This window comes from Rattus rattus, chromosome 16 (genome assembly GCF_011064425.1).
Source record: "Rattus rattus isolate New Zealand chromosome 16, Rrattus_CSIRO_v1, whole genome shotgun sequence".
NCBI lineage: Eukaryota > Metazoa > Chordata > Mammalia > Rodentia > Muridae > Rattus > Rattus rattus.
In genome coordinates this window covers 31,297,807-31,320,563 of record NC_046169.1, presented here as the reverse complement: position 1 = coordinate 31,320,563, position 22,757 = coordinate 31,297,807, and the positions used below count along the sequence as shown (strand labels likewise).

The 22,757-nt window shown below is 44.6% G+C and overlaps 1 protein-coding gene across 1 annotated transcript in view; it reads right to left on the bottom strand.

Annotated features, from left to right (window-relative positions):
* Positions 1 to 15,007: 15,007 nt before the first annotated feature.
* Ift81 (intraflagellar transport 81) overlaps positions 15,008 to 22,757 on the bottom strand; it is a 96,874-nt gene continuing 89,124 nt past the window's right edge. Inside the window, exons 18-19 of the mRNA XM_032886783.1 lie at positions 19,263 to 19,330; positions 15,008 to 15,303 (exon numbers count right to left, since the gene is read on the bottom strand). Of these exons, the coding sequence (XP_032742674.1) occupies positions 15,121 to 15,303; positions 19,263 to 19,330 (251 nt within the window). The 3' untranslated portion in view covers positions 15,008 to 15,120. The remainder of the gene's footprint in view (positions 15,304 to 19,262; positions 19,331 to 22,757) is intronic.

Sequence of the window (22,757 nt, the reverse complement as noted above, 5' to 3'; positions counted from 1 at the left end):
AGGATGAAACCAGCAGGGTAGGTGCTGGCCGAGAATGAGGGTGTGAGATCTCGGGAGTTTGTTCTCGTGAGATGGAAGGTTTGGAGGGTCGACGTGCAGCCACACGCCCACGGGAAACACTGAAGAAGCTGACGGCTGAGAGGCAGGGCGATGCTGAGCCTGGAGCTCAGACCTGCCGTCTCAGCACTTAGGAGCGTGCGGATAAGGCCAGCCTGGGCTATTTTGTTTCTGCCACATTTCGAAAGGATTTAAAGTGCAGCACGGAGCTAAAAGCCTGAGTAACGACTTGATTTCATTGTCATCATGACTGCTGTGGAAAGAATTCTTAAATGTGATGAACCTGCTGATGTGTTTGTCTTTTTAAATATATTTTCTTAACTTGTGATGGAGTTATGGAAACAGGCCACTTGGTTTAATTTTGTGATTGTTTTTACTTCCCAATTCCTGCCTGATTATGCAATTCTGGGGGTTACGAAAGGAAAAAAAGGAAAAAGTTCATGTGCCAATCTGTTATTTTCATGGTACTGCACTAAAGAGGAATGAGAAATGTTTCCACTTCTTTTTTTTTTCCCCCAGAGTTGAGGACCAAACCTAGAGCCTTGCGCTTGCTAGGCAAGTGCTCTACCACTGAGCTAAATCCCCAGTCCCGAAGTGTTTCCACTCACATCAAGATTTGAAAGGTGTTTTTGCGTGCCTGTGCCTTCGTGGGGTTACGTGCACAGCGTGTGCAGGTGCTTCAGAGGCCACAGCCATTGGGTGTCCTGGAGCTAGGGTCACGGGCAGCAGCCAGCCACCGGATGTGGGTGCTGGACACTAGACTCTGCATGCAACACATCTCCAGCCCCCACATCAAGATAACTTTTTAAAAAGTTACTTATATTTCATGTGTGTTGGTGTTTTGCCTGCATGTATGTCTGAGTGCGAGGGCATCAGACCTTGGAGTCACAGACAATAGGGGCTGTCATGTGGGTGCTGGGAACTGAACTCAGGACCTCTGGAAGAGCAGTTGGTGCTCTTCACCACTGAGCCGTCTCTGTTGAGGATGTCCTCCTGTGGAGTCTGGCTGACCTTCCAAGGCCCAGGCAGGACTAGAAGCTAAGGCAATCCTTCCGCCTCAGCATCCCAGAGGCTGGGATTACATAGGAGCACCCATGTCTACCTGATGCTTCCATTAAAAATTCTCTTCCAGTATTGGATCTGGGGGGTTCGCTACTAGGTAAGATATCGTCTTTCCTATCTGAGAGTGGATACTTTCTTGTACTTAAGATGTATTATTTCAACTGTTCTTATGTATACTTTCCTCTTTCAACAAACCTAAAAGGTCACAGAATTGAACTTGAGTAGAACACAAAATCTTGCCAAGATTAAAAAGTTGTCACATTGACTCCAAAATGTAACCATTTCCCAAAATACTTGATTCAAGATACATGTAAAGGACAGATGTTCATATAACTCCGGGCAGAAGGTGAGCTCTGGGAACAGCCACTTACCATCTTGTGTACATACCACATGACCTATCAGTTCTACGTGTGAACAATAACCATCTACATATTGCTAAGTGGTAATATCCATTTTCTATACATGTTCTCCTAAGCCTACTGGGTCTTCTAGCGTTAGATTGGCCCATAGTTTAAAACAATATTTTATTTTTGGTCATGTGTGTCCATATGTCTGTATGTACTCATGTGTGTACACACACACGTGACACACAGGTGCCTGCAGAGGTCACAAGAGAGCACAGGATCTCTCAGCACTGGAGTTACAGGAGGTTGTGGGCCATCTCATGTAAGTGCTGGGAACCAAACTTGGTTCTTTAGGGAGCACCCTGGGCTCTTAGCCACTGAGCCATCTCTCTAGCCCCAAATTTACATACTGTTGGATATTATCAACGTTCACAGGACACCTCACCACAGCAGTTCTCAACCTGGAGCCTGTGACTCCTGTGGGGTTGAACACCCTTTCAACTGGGGTTGCCTCAGACCATCAGAAGACACAGACCTTTACCTTGTAGTGCATAACAGTAGCAAATTACAGTTATGAAGCAGCAAGTAAATAACTGGGAAGGAGGCTGGAGAGATAGCTCAGTGGTTAGAGCACTGACTGCTTTCCATGGGGTCCTGAGTTCAATTCCCAGCAACCCCATGGTGGCTCATAATCATCTGTCATGGGATCTGATGCCCTCTTCTGGTGTGTCTGAAGACAGTGACAGTGTACGCATATACATAAATAAAATCTTTAAAAACAAAAAACATGTTTTATGGTCCCCACGCCATGAGGATCTGTATTAAATGGTCACATTAGGAGGGTTGAGAACCACGACTCTGTTTAATTGTTTTCTGGTAAATTTTGTGGTAAGAGCACTGGCTGCCTCTCTCTCTGAAAGAGAATAAATCTGTGTTTCCATGTGGGGTGCGAACTGCCTATAAAGACTAGGGGTTGGCTGGGCTGGGGGTGAAGCTCACTTGACAGAGTACTTACCCTGCATGCATGAAGCCCCGGCTGCATGCCCAGCATGTGTGGCGTGGCGGTGCACGCCTGCAATCTAAGCACTTGGGAGGTAGAGGCGAAAAGGATAGCTCAAGGTCAGGGTGAGTTCACGGCTACAGGAGACTACCTCGTCTCCCAGAAAATAAAAGGCTGGAGAGGGTTCTTTTTAATTATAAAGCTACCTTACATTTCCCCCATTAGATGAGCTAAGAATCCGCTTGCTAGGGAGCGTTACCTGGTAAGATCTCCCTGGCCAGGGCTGGAGTAGAAACTGCATGGAGTTATGCAAGAAGAGTGACACCATTGCTCGCACAGGGCGCCCAGCCTCATCCACCAGCAGCACCCTGTGGTCCACGGTTTAGTCTTTTCAGGGAGTTTTTGGCCACAGAAAGACACGACAAAGTGATTTGTTAGAGAAGGCCATGTACTTCCATTTTACCAATGTTTCTTGACCGAGTAGCCCATCTGCCTGTGCAGACCCAGGGACTCAATTCTGCTTTTTTTATGTGCTTATAATTCAAGGGGAGGGTCAGATAAGGAAACTCAGGCAGCAAACGGGACAGGACTTGGAATGGCTGACCTCTAGTTCACTTGTTGGCTGTTCCCTAGGTTGCACCAAAACTGTATGATGGCCCAATTCCTGGATTACTCATCCAATGCTCTACATGCTTGTGTGTGCACCATGACTGCATATGATGATCACACGTGGATGCGCATAACAGGATGTATGTGATAGGGTACTATCCTCCATGCATGTACCCACTGCTCCACCTGCTCCTAGGGACCTACTGGCTTCTAGGAGATCCTTCTAGTTTCAGAGCTGGCAGTGAAGGGACAGTCAGCGTCAGGCAAGAGTGTTAATGCTTCTCCAGTAGCTGATCTCAGAAGCTTGGCAGAGGACGCGTCACACGGCACCTCAATCGAAAAACTCACCAAGTAGCTCGGTTGTAATCTTTTCTCTCCCTTGGGTGCTCAGGCTCAAGTTTAGGGCCCCACGCACGCTAATCGGGGGTTACCATTGACAGCTGTGGCCTCAGACTTTTAGTTTTCTCATAAAAAATACATTGTTTGGAAATATAATACCACTACCTACTGTCATTATTTATTAAAAATAAATTTCATAGAGAGAATACTGGGAGCAAAGCTGCAGGCCGTGTCGACCTCTGAGCGAGATTAAGGGTGGCTGGCTTGTCTGGGGGGTTTGTGGAGACAGGGTCTCCCTGTGCAGCCCTTGCTGGCCGGGAACTACTGTAGCCCTGTGATACTAACAGGTACTGTAGCATTAGCATACCTGCCTAGGCAAGCTGAGAGCAAATGAGGCCCTGCAATCCTCAGTTGATGGAGATGCAAATTGGCCCGATTTATTTATTTATTTATTTATTTAATACTTTTATCTTGAGACAGGATGCTCCTTTTAACATATTTTTTAAAGATTTCTTTGGTTTTGTTTTGTTTTGTTTTAAAGACATGGTTTCTCAGTGTAGCCCTGGCTCTCCTGAAATTTGCTTTGTAGATCAGGTTGGCCTTGAACTCAGAGATCTAACTGTCTCTGTTTCCCAAGTGCTGGGATTAAAGTTGTGTGTCACCATCACCCGGTCTTAAAATATTTTTATCAGTTCTTTGAGAATTATGTACCCCTTTTGATCATATCACTTCTCTCCCCAGCTTTATCCAGATCTACCTCCCCCTTCCCCACCCAAACAGGGTGCTCTTAAACCTAGGGTCCACCCACCTCACCTCTCCATTCCAGGCATGTGCCACCATGCTCAAGTTCTGTTTGAATTTATTAATTTAAAACTGTGTATGCGTGGATATGAGCGCTGAGCCACGCGTACGGCGATTCGGGGGTAACTGTGCAGGCCCAGCTATTCTTTCCTACCGTACTCTTGGTTCTGCCGATCCAACTCAGGTTGCCAGGTTTGCACGGCTAAAACTTCTTACACACTCGGCCATGTTGCCGGGCCCAGGTCCTTTTGTTTTCTGAGACACGGTCTATGTAGTCTAGGCTGTCCTGGAACTTCCTATGTAGACCAGGCTGGCCTGGAACTCACAGGGATCCACCTGCCTCTGCCTTCTGAGTGCGGGGACTAAAGGCGTGCGCCATCACACCTGGCCTCCGGCCCACCTTTTTAAAATCACATATTCTTTGCTATCTGAACTTTCTTACACAGAGCATGTATTTTTAAGTTTTATTCACCTCACAGAACTGACTCACCCTTAGAAGTGGTTGTTAATGTGCACATGTGCTGTGCTCTTCAGACAGTCAGAGCCCCATAGGCCTCCTCAGGGATCTCATTCCTTTTGGGGGTTGGTTTATTGTTTTTGAGACATGGTCTTGCCACATAGCCCAAATGCTGGTCTCAAACTGCTAATCCTTCTGTCTCGGTCTCCCCCGTGCCGGGCTTACAGGTGTACGCCACCATACATGACTTCTATGTCCTTAAAAATAGAAAACACTTCTGAGAGACGTTCCAGAGTCACTTAGCTGTAAAAAGCTGTATACGAGAAGATCAGAAAGGGTTGAACAGGGAGGGAAAATGCAAGAGTCAAAAAACAACAAAATCATCAAACAAAAGCAATTACCACCACCAAAAGATGTCCCATCCGGGAGGCCAATCCGTCAGGAGAGGGCTTGCCCCACAAGTGTGAGGACCTGAGTCTGGCCCGCAGCAGTCATGTGACCTCTGGCCTCAACTCAAGAGTACGTGTGCTCAACATACATATGCAGCCCTCCCCCCAGGTGACCTCACCTGTACCCACCCACAACTGTATGGCATGTAAAGAAAAAGGACGAAAAAAAATTAAGATTTTTAAAATGAACCTGCTAGGTTTGCCTCCTTAAATAAACGGATAGTGATTTTTATATCAAAACATTGAGGTAAGATGTACAGGCAGGATGAGAAAAAGAGAAAGGAACCTTTGGGAAACAGCTCAGTGGTTAAGAGCATGTGCTGCTCTTCCAGAGGACTAGGATCTGGTTCCCAGCACCCACTGAGCCTCATGACCATCCAACACCATCTTCTGACCTCTGAAGGCATCGGATGCACACAGATATACGTGCACGCACGTGCATGTGCACACACACCCCACACACACAAATACTCATACACATAAAATAAGTAAATCTAAAAACGTTTTAGAAACCACAGATTAGGCAGGTTGAGTATTTGGGTAAACCACCAGACTATACATCGATCTGAGAAGGGTTGCATGGGTTCCATCTCTGGAAGACGCACCCGTAAATGAGTTTAGAGATACAATGCTAATTCCCAGGTTCTGGAACTCCTCCATCACAAGATGGGAGGTGACAGCAAGGTACTTGTTCTCAAGTAGCAAGTTCCCGTTGAATACTGACAATACCTACTTGGCCAAGAGAATCTGAGAACAAGGAGAGCTGGGGAAAGGGGTCCTTGAAACAGACACACCTCTTAAGCTATCCAGCGATGATCCAAGCATTAGGCTTAAAGGTTTGTGTTGTTTATTCTGTTCCTGGGGATCGAACCCAGGACCTTGGGTGCAAAGACTGTACACTCTACCTGTGACCCACGCCGGCCTCAGCCCTGTGCATATTTTTGGAGAAAGGATGAGAAGGTCTGAGGGTGTGACTCAGACGATAGGGCACCTGCCTAGCGGGCGTGAAGCCCTGGGTTCGGTGAGAAAAATCTGTATTTTTGGAAAACAATGTTTTCTGAAAACATTTGGTGAATTCACATCTTTCTGACTTCATATAAAAGTCTACCCTTCCTCTGGGGGGCGTTCTCCTTATGAAAAATTTTCCTTTAAGCACTCCAGATCTCGGGAACGTTTTGTAGAACATCTTTATTTTCTTTCCCATATCGCTAAAAAAAAAAAAATCATAGTTCAAAAGTTATGCAACAGGAGGAGTCTCTCGAAGCAGGAAGAGGAAACTTTACTGCTTATCCTGTGCAAATCAATCAGTCCGGGCAGCACAAACACAAACTCTTATTTGCTTAATTGGGTCAGTGGAGTGACTGCAGCCACTGCCCTGGTTCAACATCCATGCAATAATGGAAAGATACACAGGGCGGCCGCCGTGCCCAGGGCGGCCGCCATGCACTGCTTGCTTCTGCAAAGGAGGAAAGGTTAAACGAGAAACGTTTTCAGCTCTCGAGTTAGGAAATTACAAAGTAAGGCTGATGTGGCAGTCCGTAATAATTAAACACTGTGGATGAGCCCGTCATCAGATGGGGAGGGTCATCTTCCAAAGGATCATAGGTACGAATTTTTGTGTTGATTTTATTTCCAGTCAAGATCATTTACTTTGTGGCTAACAACTGACGTAAAACTTGATTCCAGAGCAAACAACAGGGAATTCCTGAGCACAAGCTATCCTTAAAATATTATAATATGGCGTCTTTATTTTCACATGTGGTATGGGTGTGCACAGCGTGTTAGTGGAAATTAATGTGCTGTGTGTGCTGGAGACGGTTGCTCACAACATAGCCACCTCCGTAAATGCTCTGGTCACCCTGTAACACACTAGGAAACCATACGAAAACAGATAATACTATCCCGGATGATATGCTAAGTAAGATAAAACAATAATGAGACTGTAATTCTTAGTTGCTTAAAAGTAAATACATCTTATCAAGGAGGACATCTGTGTCTCAAATTAGAACCATGATTAGGGGCTGGAGAGATGGCTCAGCGGTTAAGAGCACTAACTGCTCTTCCAGAGGTCCTGGGTTCAGTTCCCAGCATTCACATGGTGGCTTACAATTCCTAGGACCAGGAACTGCAACCATCTTCTCATCTAACCACTGTGGGCACCAGACATGCAAGCAGGCCAAATACCAAGACCTGTAAAATAAAATAAGCAAATCCAAACCAAGGTTTTAAAGGCCATAGCAACAATGAAAAATGAAATTGCCTTCAAAATATGCAGAAGAGCATCTGAGAGGCTATCAGTGTGGAGAGAGGGTCAGCCATCCACCTCCACGGCCTCCTGCAGATACTGGAAACTAACTTGGGCATTAGGTCCGGAGCTGGCCCAGTAGGACTTCGACTGCCATTGATGCCTTCAAAGTCTTCTTTTAGACCTTACATCAAGCTGCAATGAACTCTTGGCTTCAAACCAGATTTCCAATGCCAGAAAGCAAATGCAAAGGGTTAAGGTTGGCTGGTTTTTTTTTTTTTTTTTTTAATTTCTTAGAAGCTAAAATATTTTAAAAACCAAGGGCAGCTCAATTTAGATTACAGAAAGGTATTCTGATGAAGAGCAAATGCTCCCTGGCTGTATTTTGAAGTAGACGGTTAGAACATAGAGTTTGTGGGTAAATATAGCCCATCTTTAAAGGCAGAGCATATTGCTAGGGGGGAAATGTCCTCCACCCCAGGGCTTACGGCACCGAGCACCAAGAATGTTTTTCCATTCGGCGAATTTGCAGTGTTGGGGAGTATCGCTCAGTAGACCCAGGGAGAAGTCCTAAATTGGAAAAGTGGCTGAGCCCAAGGTCATCTCCCTTGTTTCCAAATATATCTTGAAACAAATGTAAGAAGGGCCACTTTGCTGAGTGTTATCTAGACATATATAGTTTCAATCAAATTCTTCGAGAAGTGTCAGAATGGAAGCTGAACATTTGTTTGACACGGCCAAGTCCCTGGCAAGTGGTCTTCTTGATGGCTAAGGCTCTCCCTGGCAGCACTGCGATTGTCCCAGTGAAAACCCTCCCGACTCTCAAGGGAAAGAAATCAAGCACTGTGAACCACCAGCTCCGATTCCTTTTTTAAACACAGGAAATCATATAAACTTATAAAAACCTTTCCCAACAAGAATATCCCTTTGAGATATTCTGTTCTTCGGCTAAATTCTTTAGAATGATCAAATCTTTTCACACACACACAATAAAAAACTGTCACATATAATTTTTTTTTAAGGTTAGATGATACCTCCTTAAAGGCTGGGTCTTCGTGTTGGTGTGGAAATACCCTCCTCCCCTTAATATAATAAACAAATTAAGTGGTTGACTGTCTATACTGCTCATCCCCAACTCCAGTTAGGCCCCCAGACGATGATCACGTGTTCTTCTGCACACAGAGAGCCTCTCATTTCATCAACAGCCCGTAAGGAAACTGGGGCAGTTGGAGGACCAAGACCACAAGAGCCTAGGATCCGCTCATCACAGGAGCTGCAGCACAGAGCTTTCGCCATCGGGTTTCCGGCAGCCTCTCCCTCATCCCCGATAGGCTCCGGCTTGTACCACAGGGCATTCTCTTCTGGAGGTTTCATACTCCCCATGGAGTCGCAGCTCCACTCCAAGTCAGATTCTACGTGTGCTTCTAGGAGAGGTGGGATCACGGGTGTCGCTCTTCACTGGGCGGGCCTAAGATTGCTCAGCCAATCACAGGTGTCGCTCTTCATTGGGCGGGCCTAAGATTGCTCAGCCACAGGGCTTTTCTTCCTTTGATTTCTGAATTGGTCCCTTGGAGATCTTAAACCAAAAAGGATTGCAGCGCCCTCCACATGACATAAAGGAAATAAACTAAGTCACAAAGTGAGTGTCTGGAAGTCCCGTGAAGCTCTCCTCTTTGTAGTAAATGTTGGTATCTAGAAATATTGTAGTTTTCGGGAAATCTGGGATAGTTCTGCTCACTAGCTAAACAAGCAGTACAACGCACTTCTGTTGTGGATTCCATTGCTCACACTGATACCTAGACGTCATGCTTTACTCCAGGTGTGCGTGTTATCTTCAGCTGTCCCCACTGTCACTCTCTTGACCATTCTCCAGGCCCACCAATTCTCACCTCTGAGGAAACCTCCTTGACTTTTTTCATCTTCTAGTCTTCCCTGGATCCCTGGTGTTTTGATTTTTCTTTTCACTTCTTCCCTTCGCCACATCTCCACCTACTTTTATCTCATTACCGCCCAGGCTGGCATTGAACTCCTAACCCTCTTGTCTTGCTTCAGCTCCCAACAAGCAGGACAGTAGGCATAAACCACTGTGCCATGATTGGCTGGTTTGTTTTGTTTTCTTAGCATTACGAGCATAGATTTATTTAGGGAAACTGAGAAAGCGCTCCCCAGAATGGGAGGGGCTTAGGGAGGAATATTCTAGATGCCTCTTTTGGCTGACTTTCCATAGTACCAGCATATTTAACACCTGGCTATTAGGCCTGGGTATTCACTGATGCTTAACGTGTTTTAGGTCTGTTTAATCCTGCAGCCACACCTTCTATTTTCCTGTGCCTTTTTGTACAGTTAAGCTGAGGGGCCCCTGGTGGGTCCTTGAGGCCAAAGGAAGTGCCAAATCAGCCTTCTTATTGTACGCTGTTTTCTCTCTATACATTCATACATAGGGCAAATTTAAACTCAACGGCAGTACCAATAAAATAGGATTTAAAGTCAGATACTATGACGAAGCTATTTAAAGTCTATGGGTTACTATGACATTTTTCATTTATAAGTTTTGGAGCTCAGCTGACCAAATGCAACTGAAGCATCGAAAAGCAAATCTGTGGTCAGGAGGGGCTGCTGGACAGCGCACAAGAGCTTAGCTCATAGCGGACTCCTTCCTCTCCCAAGGCAACCCAGCCGCGCACTGAGATCCCCTGCATGTTTATATGTGGACTGTGTGTGTGTGGTGCTCCAGGAGACCAGAAAAAGGAAATCCGTTCCTATGAAGCTGGCGCTGCAGGCAGTTGTAAGCCTCCACGTAGGCGCTGGGAATCCAAGCCAGTCCTCGGTGAGAACAGCCAGCGCTCTTAACTGCTGAGCGAGCATCTCTCCGGGCCTAAGGTGCTTTTATAGCTTCTGTTTATTTCTGTAAGATTTTCATAAGATTTCCATAAAGTCTTAACACATCCTTGCACATCTAGACTCATCTCACCTTTTTAAAAATCATTCCTCAGACCATTCAAAATATATAATACTGCTTTCCTATATAGTATTTGCGTCTGTGCATTTGGAAAATTCTGTTTATTGTGTATACAACTTTCATGTCTATAAGGGTCCAAGAGGCCAGCTCAGATCCCCTGGGCTTGGTGGCAAGCACTGCTCAGCCACCTCACCTGTCTGGCAGTGAGGTTTTCATAGCAAAACTGAGGTTATGTATATTTTTTATTTCAGGGGTTGGGGATTTAGCTCAGTGGTAGAGTGCTTGCCTAGCAAGCGCAAGGCCCTGGGTTCGGTCCCCAGCTCCGAAAAAAAGAAAAAAAAATTCCACAATATTTTTTATTTCATAACTTTGTAAAGAGTCACACACAGAAGGTAATACTTGTATGTAAGTAAATCTTCTCCAGTTTAGAAAGAAACTATGTCTTGGCATATAGAAAAATGGCAAGAGATGTTTATAAAGTGGTCAAAATAATTATGATTGAATAAATGTAACCATATCTTATAGTCTTGCTTTTTCATGTTTTTTTTTTTTAATTTAAAAGATTATTGGAGTTATAGATGGTTGTGGACCACCAGGTAGATGCTGGAAATTGAACCCAGGTCCTCTGCAAGAGTGACCAGTGCTCTTAACCACTGAGCCATCTCTCCAGACCCGAATCCACTCTTTAAAAAGGTACTCTAAGTTTCTAAGCGTTACTAAACAGAATTTAAGGCACGCGATAGTTCAGAAACAGACACCCACTTGTTTACCAATAAATTCTGTTTACAATGGACGCCACCCGCAGCCAGCAGTTAAGAGCACAGGATTGGATGCAGGCTCTGCCAGCCTTGCCTGGTCCATAGCGTGGTCTCCCTAACTGTCCTGCCTCACTGTGAGAGTCACCTTGCTCTCCACAGAAGCTTCTGGGACCATGCCTGGCACACACCCAGCACTCAGCAACGGTTCAAGCCCTTTCGTCTTTATCGTGACTGTGGAACTTTGGGAGATAGTATCTGCCAGTGTGTTGCTTTGTTTAATTAATGTTCTAGCCAAGTCCACCCTCTGATACCACAGCACTGTGCCCGAGCCTCTTTAAGGAGGGAACTGCACTGCAACTCCTCCTCAGAGCGGGAAGGCAGCCTGCAGCAAGGGCAGCAGCAGACCGGCTTGGCGCTGGCTGGCAGGGCTCCCTCAGCGGTCACCACCGAAGGAAGATGCGGGTGACTCATTCACACACCCGAGCCTGCTGCTCTCTGATCTCTAGGCGACCCACCAAGTGCTGCACTAAGCTCCTCACAGGGACAACCCGGACTCAAGTGGGAACTTAAGATCTCACTGGCAAACAGGAATCTTTCCTTTCTCCCCATATTCTGAATCATGAATTTCCATAACAGTAAACCAGCTTAGTGACTGCCGCAAGGCTCTCTGGTTCTAGAAAGGAAATTGTGAAATTACCAGTGACCAAGAAAGTACTTCCAGTTTGCCAAAAGGGGGTGCAGGGGAGCAGAAAGCACGTGCTTGCCCAGGCCTCTCAGAAACACTACTTATTTGGACTCTGTGTTTTATTTTTTTATTTCTTTTGCAAGGACTGGGTAAGAACAAACCATATTCTTGCCCAGTGAACCTGCTACTTTTTTTAAAGACTGTCTTAAGACAGAAGAGTCAAACATCAAAACACACACATCACCTTTAATGATCCTTCTCTACCCTCCTCAGACAAAACAGTCACCACATGCCTAGCTGCCGTCCAAACAGCTCTAATTAGACTGCCCTCGTTTAGGGGAGAGGGAGGAGGGCTCGGCCAGCATAAGGACCAGGGTAATTGCACCGGCGACAGAGGTGTAGACCTACCTCTTCCTGGCTGCTGTAGACTGTCTGAGAGACAGTGCGGAGTACACACCCCAGACCCACCTCACCACAACATGGCCAAGCTGTGGACAAGCAAGTTACGGGGAAGGCTAATCACCAGGGTGGGCACCCATTACCTGCTCCCAGAGGCTGGCAAACCCCTTCCTGCCAAGCAAGAGGCATGATGTAAGCACCTAGAGCTCTTTGTGGAAACAAACCTGTTATTCACCCTCATCTGGCACCAGAGTCGGGCGACGACCTGTGTAAGATGAGGTTTCTCCGAGAAACACAGTTATTTTTTTAATAAAAACTTTGCCTTTGTGAAGACAGCTTTGTCTGTGTTACTCATGATGCATTTTTTTTCCAAATTCAAATCCAAAAGAATCCTGCCAATTTACACATTTAAAGTTTGAGTGCATATATAGCCTCTTATTTTACTCAAATTATTTTAAAAAATGCTTGGTATCATCTTAGCATTAAAACCTTAAGAAATACACTTGGAAAGTGCGGAGACCTTAAAATTTTCCAAAAAAATATATAAATGTCACGCATGCTAAGAATTCAGCAGAATGACAAACATCGCATCAAAGCAAATGTGGTTCAATAGCTTGTTTTAGAATGGCTGCCTGCTGAATTAAAGCAGCTCGGAGGCAGCCGGCACGAGCCTCCGGGGAAGGCTGGCTGTTCAGTGTCGGGGTCCCTCCCTCCCCTCACTCGCTAGTGCTCTGGGTATTCTAGCCTGCTCCCCGGCTCTGGGAAATGTGACCTTGAATTCAACAGACTGTAACAGGAAGTACATCCGACTTCTAGATTTTTCTTAAAGGGCATATTTTCAGGATTATTTCCTGAACCAATAGTGAGCGAGAGGGAGTTGCCACTGACAGTCAAAGTCCTCACAACAGCTGGCAGTACCGCCCAGAGACAGAAACCCGACTGCAGAGGCAGATTCGCAGGCGACATTTTTCTCCTTTATTTGGGCCATCACGTGAAAGACACAATTATTTTCTAAAATGATTAAGTGCGCTTGTCAATTAGCCAGTTAGCACATTAACCTTGAAGGAAAAAAATGGAGCACGCTCTTCTTTACTAAGTACAAGCTGTCAGAAACTGTGAGGGTTAGTCAAAGCTTCTTAATGTTCTGATCAAGTCATGGGCGAGTGGAAGGGAAGTCTGCATGAGACCCATTAAGCTGCGTTACTAAGTGTCCAATGTTACGTAAAAGCTATAAATAACTTGGTCTTGTAGAGGTTTTTTCCAATTTGCTTTTCTTGAAGTGATAACGAGGTTCTGCTTCAATTAGTGGGGCACTTTTGGAGCAGCCTTTGTGTGCACTGCACACACTCGCTCTGTGCAGAGGAAGGCCGGCGTGTGGTAATCAATCAGAGCCTGGGGTGGCCGGGGCTGTCCTTCACAACCCCAGACCGCAGGAGGACGGCAGAGTGGGGCTAAAACACAGATGGGCCTCTGGGTGTACTATCTTGGGAGATTTTCTCTGGGGAGTAAAGTGCTGGTTCTGAAAAGCCATCTGGTTAATGGAGCATTAGATACTGCTAAACCACAGTAGGCCTGCAGCTGATCTGACACAAACAACCTACCTGGTGTCCAGAACCGATTGTAAGAAAGGTTTCTTTCCACACACTAGCAACACTGGGAGCTGACACTTGCCGAGGCAAGAGGGCAAATAAACTGAGGCCCAGACTCACAGACACTATCACGCTCATCTTCTCCTTCCTCCTCTGCTCTCTTCTTTGTGTGTCCTTCTGTGCATGCATGTATGTGCCTCCTGTGTGAGTGCCTGTATGTTTGGTTTGTGTCTGTGTGTGCATGCCTTTGTGTGTGTGTGTGTGTGTGTGTGTGTGTGTACACGGATGTGTGGAGAACAGAGGTAGACATTGAGATTCTGATTAGTAACAAGGAAGCTTTCAAACAAATATTAAGAGTAGATTAAATTTGGGACAAAGCGATTCATGTCTGTATATTTTACACAACACAAATTTTCATTAATTTTTTAGGGTAGTTAAAAAGAACTAGCTAATAAAGGACATATTAATGATTTAAACCTGGGTTTTCAACTCCAAAGACATTTCAAAAAACACAGATTGAAGAACAATGAAGTAAAAGAGAACATACAAGTTTAATATCGTTCTTTAATGAGAACCACAGGAATCGTTAAGTCTGTAGCGCACGCGCAGCAGAGGCTGGGAGCATGTTATAGTCCTAATTTCACTAGGAGCCCGTGCTGGCTTTCTAGCGTTCTCACAGAGCCCGTATGCTGCATATGCATCTTATGACAATCTTGGTATCTATAACAACAGCCCTCAGAACAACGCAGCCAGTGTATTATGATGTCCACACCAGGGAAAGCGAGTGAGAATCCTGACATGAGACACGAATGCTACAAAATATTGTTAAAAGAAAACTTTCGCACAACTCTGTTATTTAAGATCAGCAGCCATAACAGGTCTTAGGCTTTATTTGCTTTGAAATCATACGAACAACACAAATGCTTTTCACAATATGAACTGGTGGGTTTTATAGGAAGAGAGAGAAGCTGAAGGAAACTAACAGGGACTGTGACTTCAGACAAACGTTTTTCAAAACAAGAATACTAGTTCCTCAAAGAGTCCTCTAAGTCAGAAAAAGACTGGAGAAAACATTAATCCATCGGTTATTACAGCTTTAAAAAACTACATGGCTCTTAATGGACACATGTTTACATTACAGAGAGCAAGCTTATTTCTCATAAAACTCCAGGAGACACCCTTTCGTCTAAGCTAAACAAAACAACGAAAACCCCTTCTTCAGTTAAAACCTTTTAAAGCCTGATCTGTCACTTCATCTCCAAGACAACCTTAGAAGGGGCAGCTAGTCTGAAAGCAAAGGATGAATAAGTCACTTCCGAGAAGGAAGTCACTACGCAGATGTGACTTAAGCCCTGCCGACACAGGCCTCAGAGAACCAGCCGGTCCTCTCCGCCCTCCTGAATTACCTGGCCGATGGAGGCTGGGCTCTGCTGCTTCAGAAAGCACTGTTTTTTGCATTCCATCAGTTGTTCAAGATCCCGCCACATCTTCGCTTGCTTCATGTTGGGACCGTGACTTTCTCGTACAGCCTTTTGTTTTTCCCGAAGTTTCTACCATTACAAAACACCGAGAATAATAAATTATTGTTTAAAGGGATTTACTTCTGTCTTCAGGACACAGAGGAAAGTAGTATGTCTCGTACATGTCTTGAGTGTTAATAAAGCAGATATACTCTCCTCCAAAACACTTACACTAAGAATATTTAAAAAGTTAACTGAAGTTAAGGTCTATATAGAATAATCTGACACTAAAAAGGTCAGGAAAGGGGGCTGGAGAGACGGCGCAGAGGCTAGAAACACTTGCTCTTCCTGCAGAGGACTCGGCTCTGATTCCCAGCACCCACGAGGTGGCTCACAAACATCTGTAACTGCAGTCCAGGGGCTCCGCCGCACACGTCTGGTACCCTTACATAAATTTAAGCCACCATGCACCCATATAAAACAAACATACTGCTTCTCAGACTTTCAGCTAAGATCAAGTGTGAGAAACAAACAAAAGTCATGAGAAAAATGGGAAGAGAAGGGAAAAGGGAAGGGAAAGAAAGGGGAGGGGAGGGAAGGAGATGGAAGGGGGTGAAGAGGGGAGGGAAGCGGCACAGGAAGCACAGAACCCAGGCTGAGGTCACTTGGTTATGGGCAGGTGCTTAGGGTCCCTGGATCTTGGTGTTCTTAACTGTCGACTGTTGCTAATAATCAGGAACACTGAAAGTATCTCTTCATGTGAAAACAGATGGAAATACTTGATAAGCTAAATTGTACTGTGTATGTCATTATCATTAAATATATTCTTGTACCCTGAAATCATGTACATTCTATGTAAGTTCAAATTATCAAACCATATGCATATCTTCTTCAGAGAAATCAATGACTTTTTAAAAATGTGTTTACCATGTAATAGGCCAAAATCTTTATGAGAAATATTTTTTTGAAATAAGACTCATTGCTAGTCTGACGACAGAGCACATGCCGGGACAGCCAGGAACATACAGAGAAGCCTTGTCTCCAAAGACAAAGAAAAATAAAGGAAGAGAGAAAGAAGGAAAGAAAGGAAAAGAAAACCATATTGTATGTATGGGTGCTTTGCCTGAGTATGTGTGCACTGGATCATACCTGGGTCCCCACTGAGGTCAGACAGGTGTCAAGTCACCAGTCTAGAGTTACACATGGATGCAAGCAGCCATGTGGGTGCTGGGAATTGAATCTGGATCCTCTTAACCACTGAGCCATCTCTCCAGCCCCCAGAATTGTTTTTGTTCCTGTCTAGCTGATTCCACCTGCTGAAACTGGTTTACTTCTTGCCTATAATTATAAACAGAAGTGAAAAATGTCTTCCATGAGTTGTAGAATTATACTTTGGTTCTGTAAATGAAGGAAGGCTGATAGAAAAAAAGGAGACAAAACAAAGAGACAGCAAGAAAGAAGGGCAGGGTGGCAGTGGACACACACGGATCCACTGTGACAGAAACGTCAAGAGATGCCATGTGGAGGGAGAGGGACAAGTAAGCATACAGCAGGGGACACGCTCATCTGTCCTCTTTGAGGACATGGCTCATCTACTGATCCTCAGGACAAATGAGATCACTGGTGGCTGGTGCTTGCCCAAATAAGAGAATGAAGCAGGGTGCAGGCGAGATTTAAACCACTGATTAAATACTGCCACCCGGTTATGGGTACTGAGAGCAAATGTAACAGGCAACAGTGAGAGAACACCCGGGATCTTCAGAAATAACTAATGTAACCAACCATTTTAACAATGTTTTGCCGAAGGCCCAGGCTGAGTAAGTGTAAGTTTATGTTGTGAGTAATGCATCTCACCAAAGCATTTTGTGTTCACAAATTAAAGGTATTTGAAAAGACCACTAAAATATCCTAAGACTTTTAAGAGTTCTCAGTATGACCTTTTCAGATACAGTAAATTTAAATTATAATTTTTCTGATATTACTGAAATAATTTCTTTCTCAAAATGCTAACAACCTGTAAGAATTCCTTAAAGAACCAACTAGAGGTGGGGAAGGTGGCTCAAGTGTGAGGACCTGAGTTGGGATCCCCAATACTAACATCTGTAACCTCAGCATGGGGAGGAGACAGATGCAGGAGGACCCCTTGGCTTGGTAAGGGGGACCTGGGAGCTCACAGTTCAGTGTGAGCTCTTTTCTCAAGGAACCAGGTGGAGAACAATGAAAGAGGACACTCATGGGTCCAGGACCTCTGCATGTGTGTACACACCACGCACGCATGCACACACACACACACACACACACACACACACACACACACACACACACACACACAGTGGTCTACTCTTGGGGCTGCCTTGGAAATCCACTTTGAGAGGAGAGGACTAAGAAGTGTACCAATTCTGTTATGGGTGAGTCGCTGACTCACTCTGCTCTAAAAATACTTTATATCTGATGGCCCTACAGCTTTCCCAAGATCTTGCTTAAGAAAAACATTATACAGGAAGGAGCGAGAATTTCTTCTTGGTGTGGAGACTGAAACCAGGCTTTTTGTGGCCTTTTCAGCATGTACACTGTCACTGAGCCTCACCCCAGCCCAAGGAACAGCAGTAATTGGGCTTGTAAAAGATAGTTAAGGTTTTATAAGTGTTTCTATACACACAACACTCATCAGATATTTTTAATTAAAAGATTACATATATGTCATGACCTATAATGAATATAGATAAATACACTCATACCTTTATTTATTGTATCATATTTATATAAAATATGTATTATATCATCAATATAGCATATATTAGTATAATATACAATATTAATGTATACATATTTTATATATTTATAGTACATATTATAGTTCAGTGTAAACTGTTAAATATAAATATATTTGTGGTACATAAATATATAATAAATATATTCGGGGTTGGGGATTTAGCTCAGTGGTAGAGCGCTTGCCTAGCAAGCGCAAGGCCCTGGGTTCGGTCCCCAGCTCCAAAAAAAAGAAAAGAAAAAAAATTCATATAATATATAATAATATATTTATAAAATATATAGTAAACATATATATTACTGTATATTTATCTATGTGTGTTATGGGTGTTTTGCCTACATGTATGTTCATTCCATATGTATGCCTGGTTCACACAGACATCAGAGGGGGCATGGGATTCCTTGGAACTGGACTTAGAGACAAATGTGAGTGCCCATGTGGTTGCTGGGAATTGAGCTCAGGACCTCCTGGAAGAGCAAAGTCAGTGCTCTTAACCACTGAGCCATCTCTCCAGCCCCATTTCTAAACAAAGAGTAAAAGTTTCATATTAACATAATGTGGAATCTTTTGATGGAAGCCCACTGACATACTAAAATCTAAACAGTCTATTGTATTATTCCACAACGAAGGTTTATATAAACTAATTCAAATACATTCATTTCTAACATGAAAACTCCATTTTTTTTTCCTTTTTGGATACAGTTGTCACCCTATAAGCAGCAGTTCTCAAACTGTGGGTTGTGATCTTCTTGGGGGTCAGTGACCCTTCATGAGGGTCCCCTAGAGACCGTCTGAAAAACACAGATATTTGTATTATAATTTATAACAGTAGCAAAATTACAATTATGAAGTAGCAACAAAAATAATTTCATGGTTGGAGGTCAAAGCAACATGAGGGACTGCATTAAAGGGTCACAGCATTAGGAAGGCTGAGAACCCTGCTCTAAAGAAATCAGGTATAGAACACAAGCTCTCTCTCTCTCTCTCTCTCTCTCTCTCTCTCTCTCTCTCTCTGTGTGTGTGTGTGTGTGTGTGTGTATGTGTGTGTGTGTGCAGCGCAGTTGACACATGTTTGGAGGACATGGGGACCTGTTTCAGGACTTGGGTCTCTCTGGGCGTGTGAGTCCTGAAGACTGGTCAGAAGTCACCACCAGGCTAACATTCAGCACCCCTCACTGGACCCTTCCGTCTTAAGAAAGGGAAGTAAGAACCCTTGAAACTGTAGCCTTCCAAAAGAATGAGTGTCAGAGCCATGCAATAAAAAGTCTTAATTAGAGACATTACAAAAGTAATTCTTACCCTTACCCAGTTTTTCTTGTTCAGTAATGTTTTTGGTATACTGTTCCCCTAGGAGTCAACAGAAAATCCATCTTAGCTTGAATGATTTAATCACCGCGGCCGATTCTCGTCAGCATCTGTGTGCATTCATTCCACACTGCAAGGCAGAGTCAGGAATGGACTCAGGCGACTTTGTTCTCCTTCGTTCCTTCAGTAAACAGCAATTTAAAGGGGTGAGGGGGCAAAGCCTTATACAGGGAAACTAAGAAAGTTAGGATATAGTACCTTTCTGGTTAATCTACCCCTAAAACCCAAGCCCCTTGCTTAAATTACACATTGCCTTTTAGGTCTATTAAATAAGCAGTGTCTCAGCTCTCTGAGCCTGCTTCCAGGTCAGCCAAAACCCACAACTTAAGAGACACAAAGCAAATACTATTCATCTAACAAGTGAAAGTCCTGAAAGCGGAAGACAAGCTGCCATACAGGGGGTATCTATACAGATTACAGTAATCTGTCGAAAAAAATGACAGTTGTGAAAAAGGCAAATCTACAGCTGAAGTGGAAGAAAATTCTAAATGAATATTAAGATAACTTAGTATTGTTTTGTACACAAACATGTAATATATCCATGTATTTTCCCATGTATTTGCTAACATGCACACATGCACAGACAAGTAACATTTCCATGTTTGACTACTGTGCAATGCACATGAAGCATTAACAGTGGACTGCTAAGGCAGGAGCTATGACAATGTGGCCTGCACCTTTAAACATTTTTTTATTTCATGTGTTCAGGGTTCTGTCTGCATGCATGGCATACACACACTACATGTGTGCAAATTAGTCTGAAGCCATAGTGGGTGCTGAATCCCATGGGATAAGGTTACACACATGGTTTGTGAGCTGCACCATGTTGGTGCTGGGAATCCAACCCAGATCCTCTGGAAGGCGGCCAGTGCTCTTAATCTCTGAGCCAGTGTTTGTAACCTGTGGACCTCAACAGCTTTTGGGGTTGAACAACACATTCACAGGGGACACTGAAGAACCACTGGAAGACACAGATATCTACATTATGATTCTATAATGGTAGCAAAAACTCGTTATGGAAAGTAGCAACCAGTAGAAAACAGTTGTTTGTGGAGAATTCACCAAAGATGAGGAACTGTATCAGGTTTGCAGCATTAGGAAGGGTGGAAACACTGTAAAGCCATCTCTCAGGCATCTTCCACCCACCATCTCCTTCTTCCCTTTTTAAAAGATCTCTGAAGGATTATAGCCTCAAACTTGGCTGGCCTGGGAATGCCTGAGTCCCACCTACTTCACCTCTCAAGCGTTGGTGCCTACTGTGCCACACACTAGGTCCTTTCCTTTGCTTCTTCCCTTCCCTTTTCCCTTCTTCCCCCCTTGTTACCCTACTTCCCCCTTCTCCTTCTTCTTTCTTTCAACAGGGTCTTAGTAAGGTATCTGGCTGGTTTTGAATTCATCCAGGTAGACCAGGTTAGCCTTGAGTGATCTGCCCTGCTCTGCCTCCTGAGTGCTGGAAAACACACACACACACACACACACACACACACACACACACACACACAAAATCAAATGTATACAATTTAACAAGTTCCCACCATTTTTCATAGGCTAACCTCAAACTTATAGCCCAGGCCAGACCTAAAACCATGATCCTCTAATCTCAGTCTCCCAGTGCTGAGGCATATATCACCAAATTTACCTTTTTGTCTGAAAGCACTCAATTTCTACTTATAATGATTACTTTTTTTTTACAAATAATTTTTATAAGCTTAAAGGACTCATTTAAAGTAAAAATTTTAAGTAAAAATTCAAAGTATTTAAAAATTAAAGTACATGCTGTTAAACAGAGCTTCCAGGGACTAAGCCACTACCCTAAAAGACTATACATGGACTGACCCTGGACTCCTGACCTCATAGGTAGCAATGATATCTAAGTAAGAGCACCAGTGGAGGAAGCCCTGGGTCCTGCAAGACTGAACCCCCAGTGAACTAGACTGTTGGGGAGGGGCGGCAATGGGGGAGGGTGGGGAGACACACCCCCATAAGGAAGGGAGGGGGTTGGGATGTTTGCCGAAACCGGAAAGGGAATAACACTCGAAATGTATATAAGAAATATTCAAGTTAATAAAAAAAAAAAAAAAAGAAAAAAAAAAAAAAAAAAAGAATGAATTCTGTGACCTGGACTCTATAACTCTTTCCTGATGGTAATCAGAGCCAAATAAGCACTGGTGATTAATAAAATGAAGAAAGTTAAACAAAAAAAATTAAAAAAAAAAAAAAAAAAAAAGGGTTAAGGGAACAGATGGGAAGTGTCCAGGTGTGTGACCTGACCTCTGGACCTTTCTGCACACTGTGGCTGTCCTCTGAGGCAAGTGTACTTGTGTCTGTGCCCCGACTCAGCAAGGACCCTGGGTGCCTGCTGTACCCCCATCCTAGCTGCCCTGGGCCTTGAACTTGAGGGTGAGACAGAGTCATTGAGGGAAGACTCTCCAACTGAGGCAGCCTCCATAGACCAGGCTGGGCTGTACCTGGAGGGTCCTTAGTCGGTTCTACCCATGTCAAGGGCCCTGCTCTATGGGTGGGGGCCAATCCAGGGTTCTCGGTCCTGGTGCTCTGCAAACTCAGGCTGGGCAAGCTATGAGCAGCACCACCGTGGCTCTGCGCCGGCTCCTGCTCCAGGTTCCTCCCTTATTGGATTCTGCCTTGACTTTAACATTTTAAGCTGAACTTAACCGACTTAGTTGGTGGTGTTTCTCACAGAAACAGAAACCCAACTAAGCAAGGATCATGGGAGGAGTCTCTGTGTATTTGTTTGTCTATTTGGGTTTTTTATGAGACAGGGTTTTTCTGTCTTAACAGTCTGGCCTTAAACTCAGAGAGATCTACCTGCCTCTGCCTCCCTAAGTGCTGTGATTAAAATGTGCCACCATGCCTGGCATTAGCTCTTATATCTCAAAATGCAATATTTCTACATGTTTCTGTGCAAACAGACTGTACTATTAGGAGAATTAGTAAGACAAGATGGGAAACCCAGCAGCACCAGCAGAGCTGGTCATGCCCTGCAGTGGAAGGCACAGGGCGGCTGGGATGGCGTGCAACAGGCACCCAGGGTCCCTTGATGACCGCAGACAGCATTATGGCGCATCAAGACAACCTGCAGGGGCCTCACTCATGTCGTCAGGCTTGCCCGGCCCGGCACCTGTACCCTCGGAGCCATTTTGGATCCCCTGCTTACAGTATGATGCCGTGGCCAGGCCGACGAGAGGCTGGTTTCAGGGATCTCCTCCCTCACCTTCTCTTCCTGAGGTTCAAAGCAGTCTCTCCCTGAACCCAGAGCTTGCTCCTTTGGCCAGATCAGCTGGACAGTGAGGCCTGGGAAGTACCCGTCCTCTGACCCCACTGCAGGGTCCACAGGCCTGCACGCGCCATTGCACTGCTCTGTGGGACTCGGTGCAGTGAGCACCCTGCC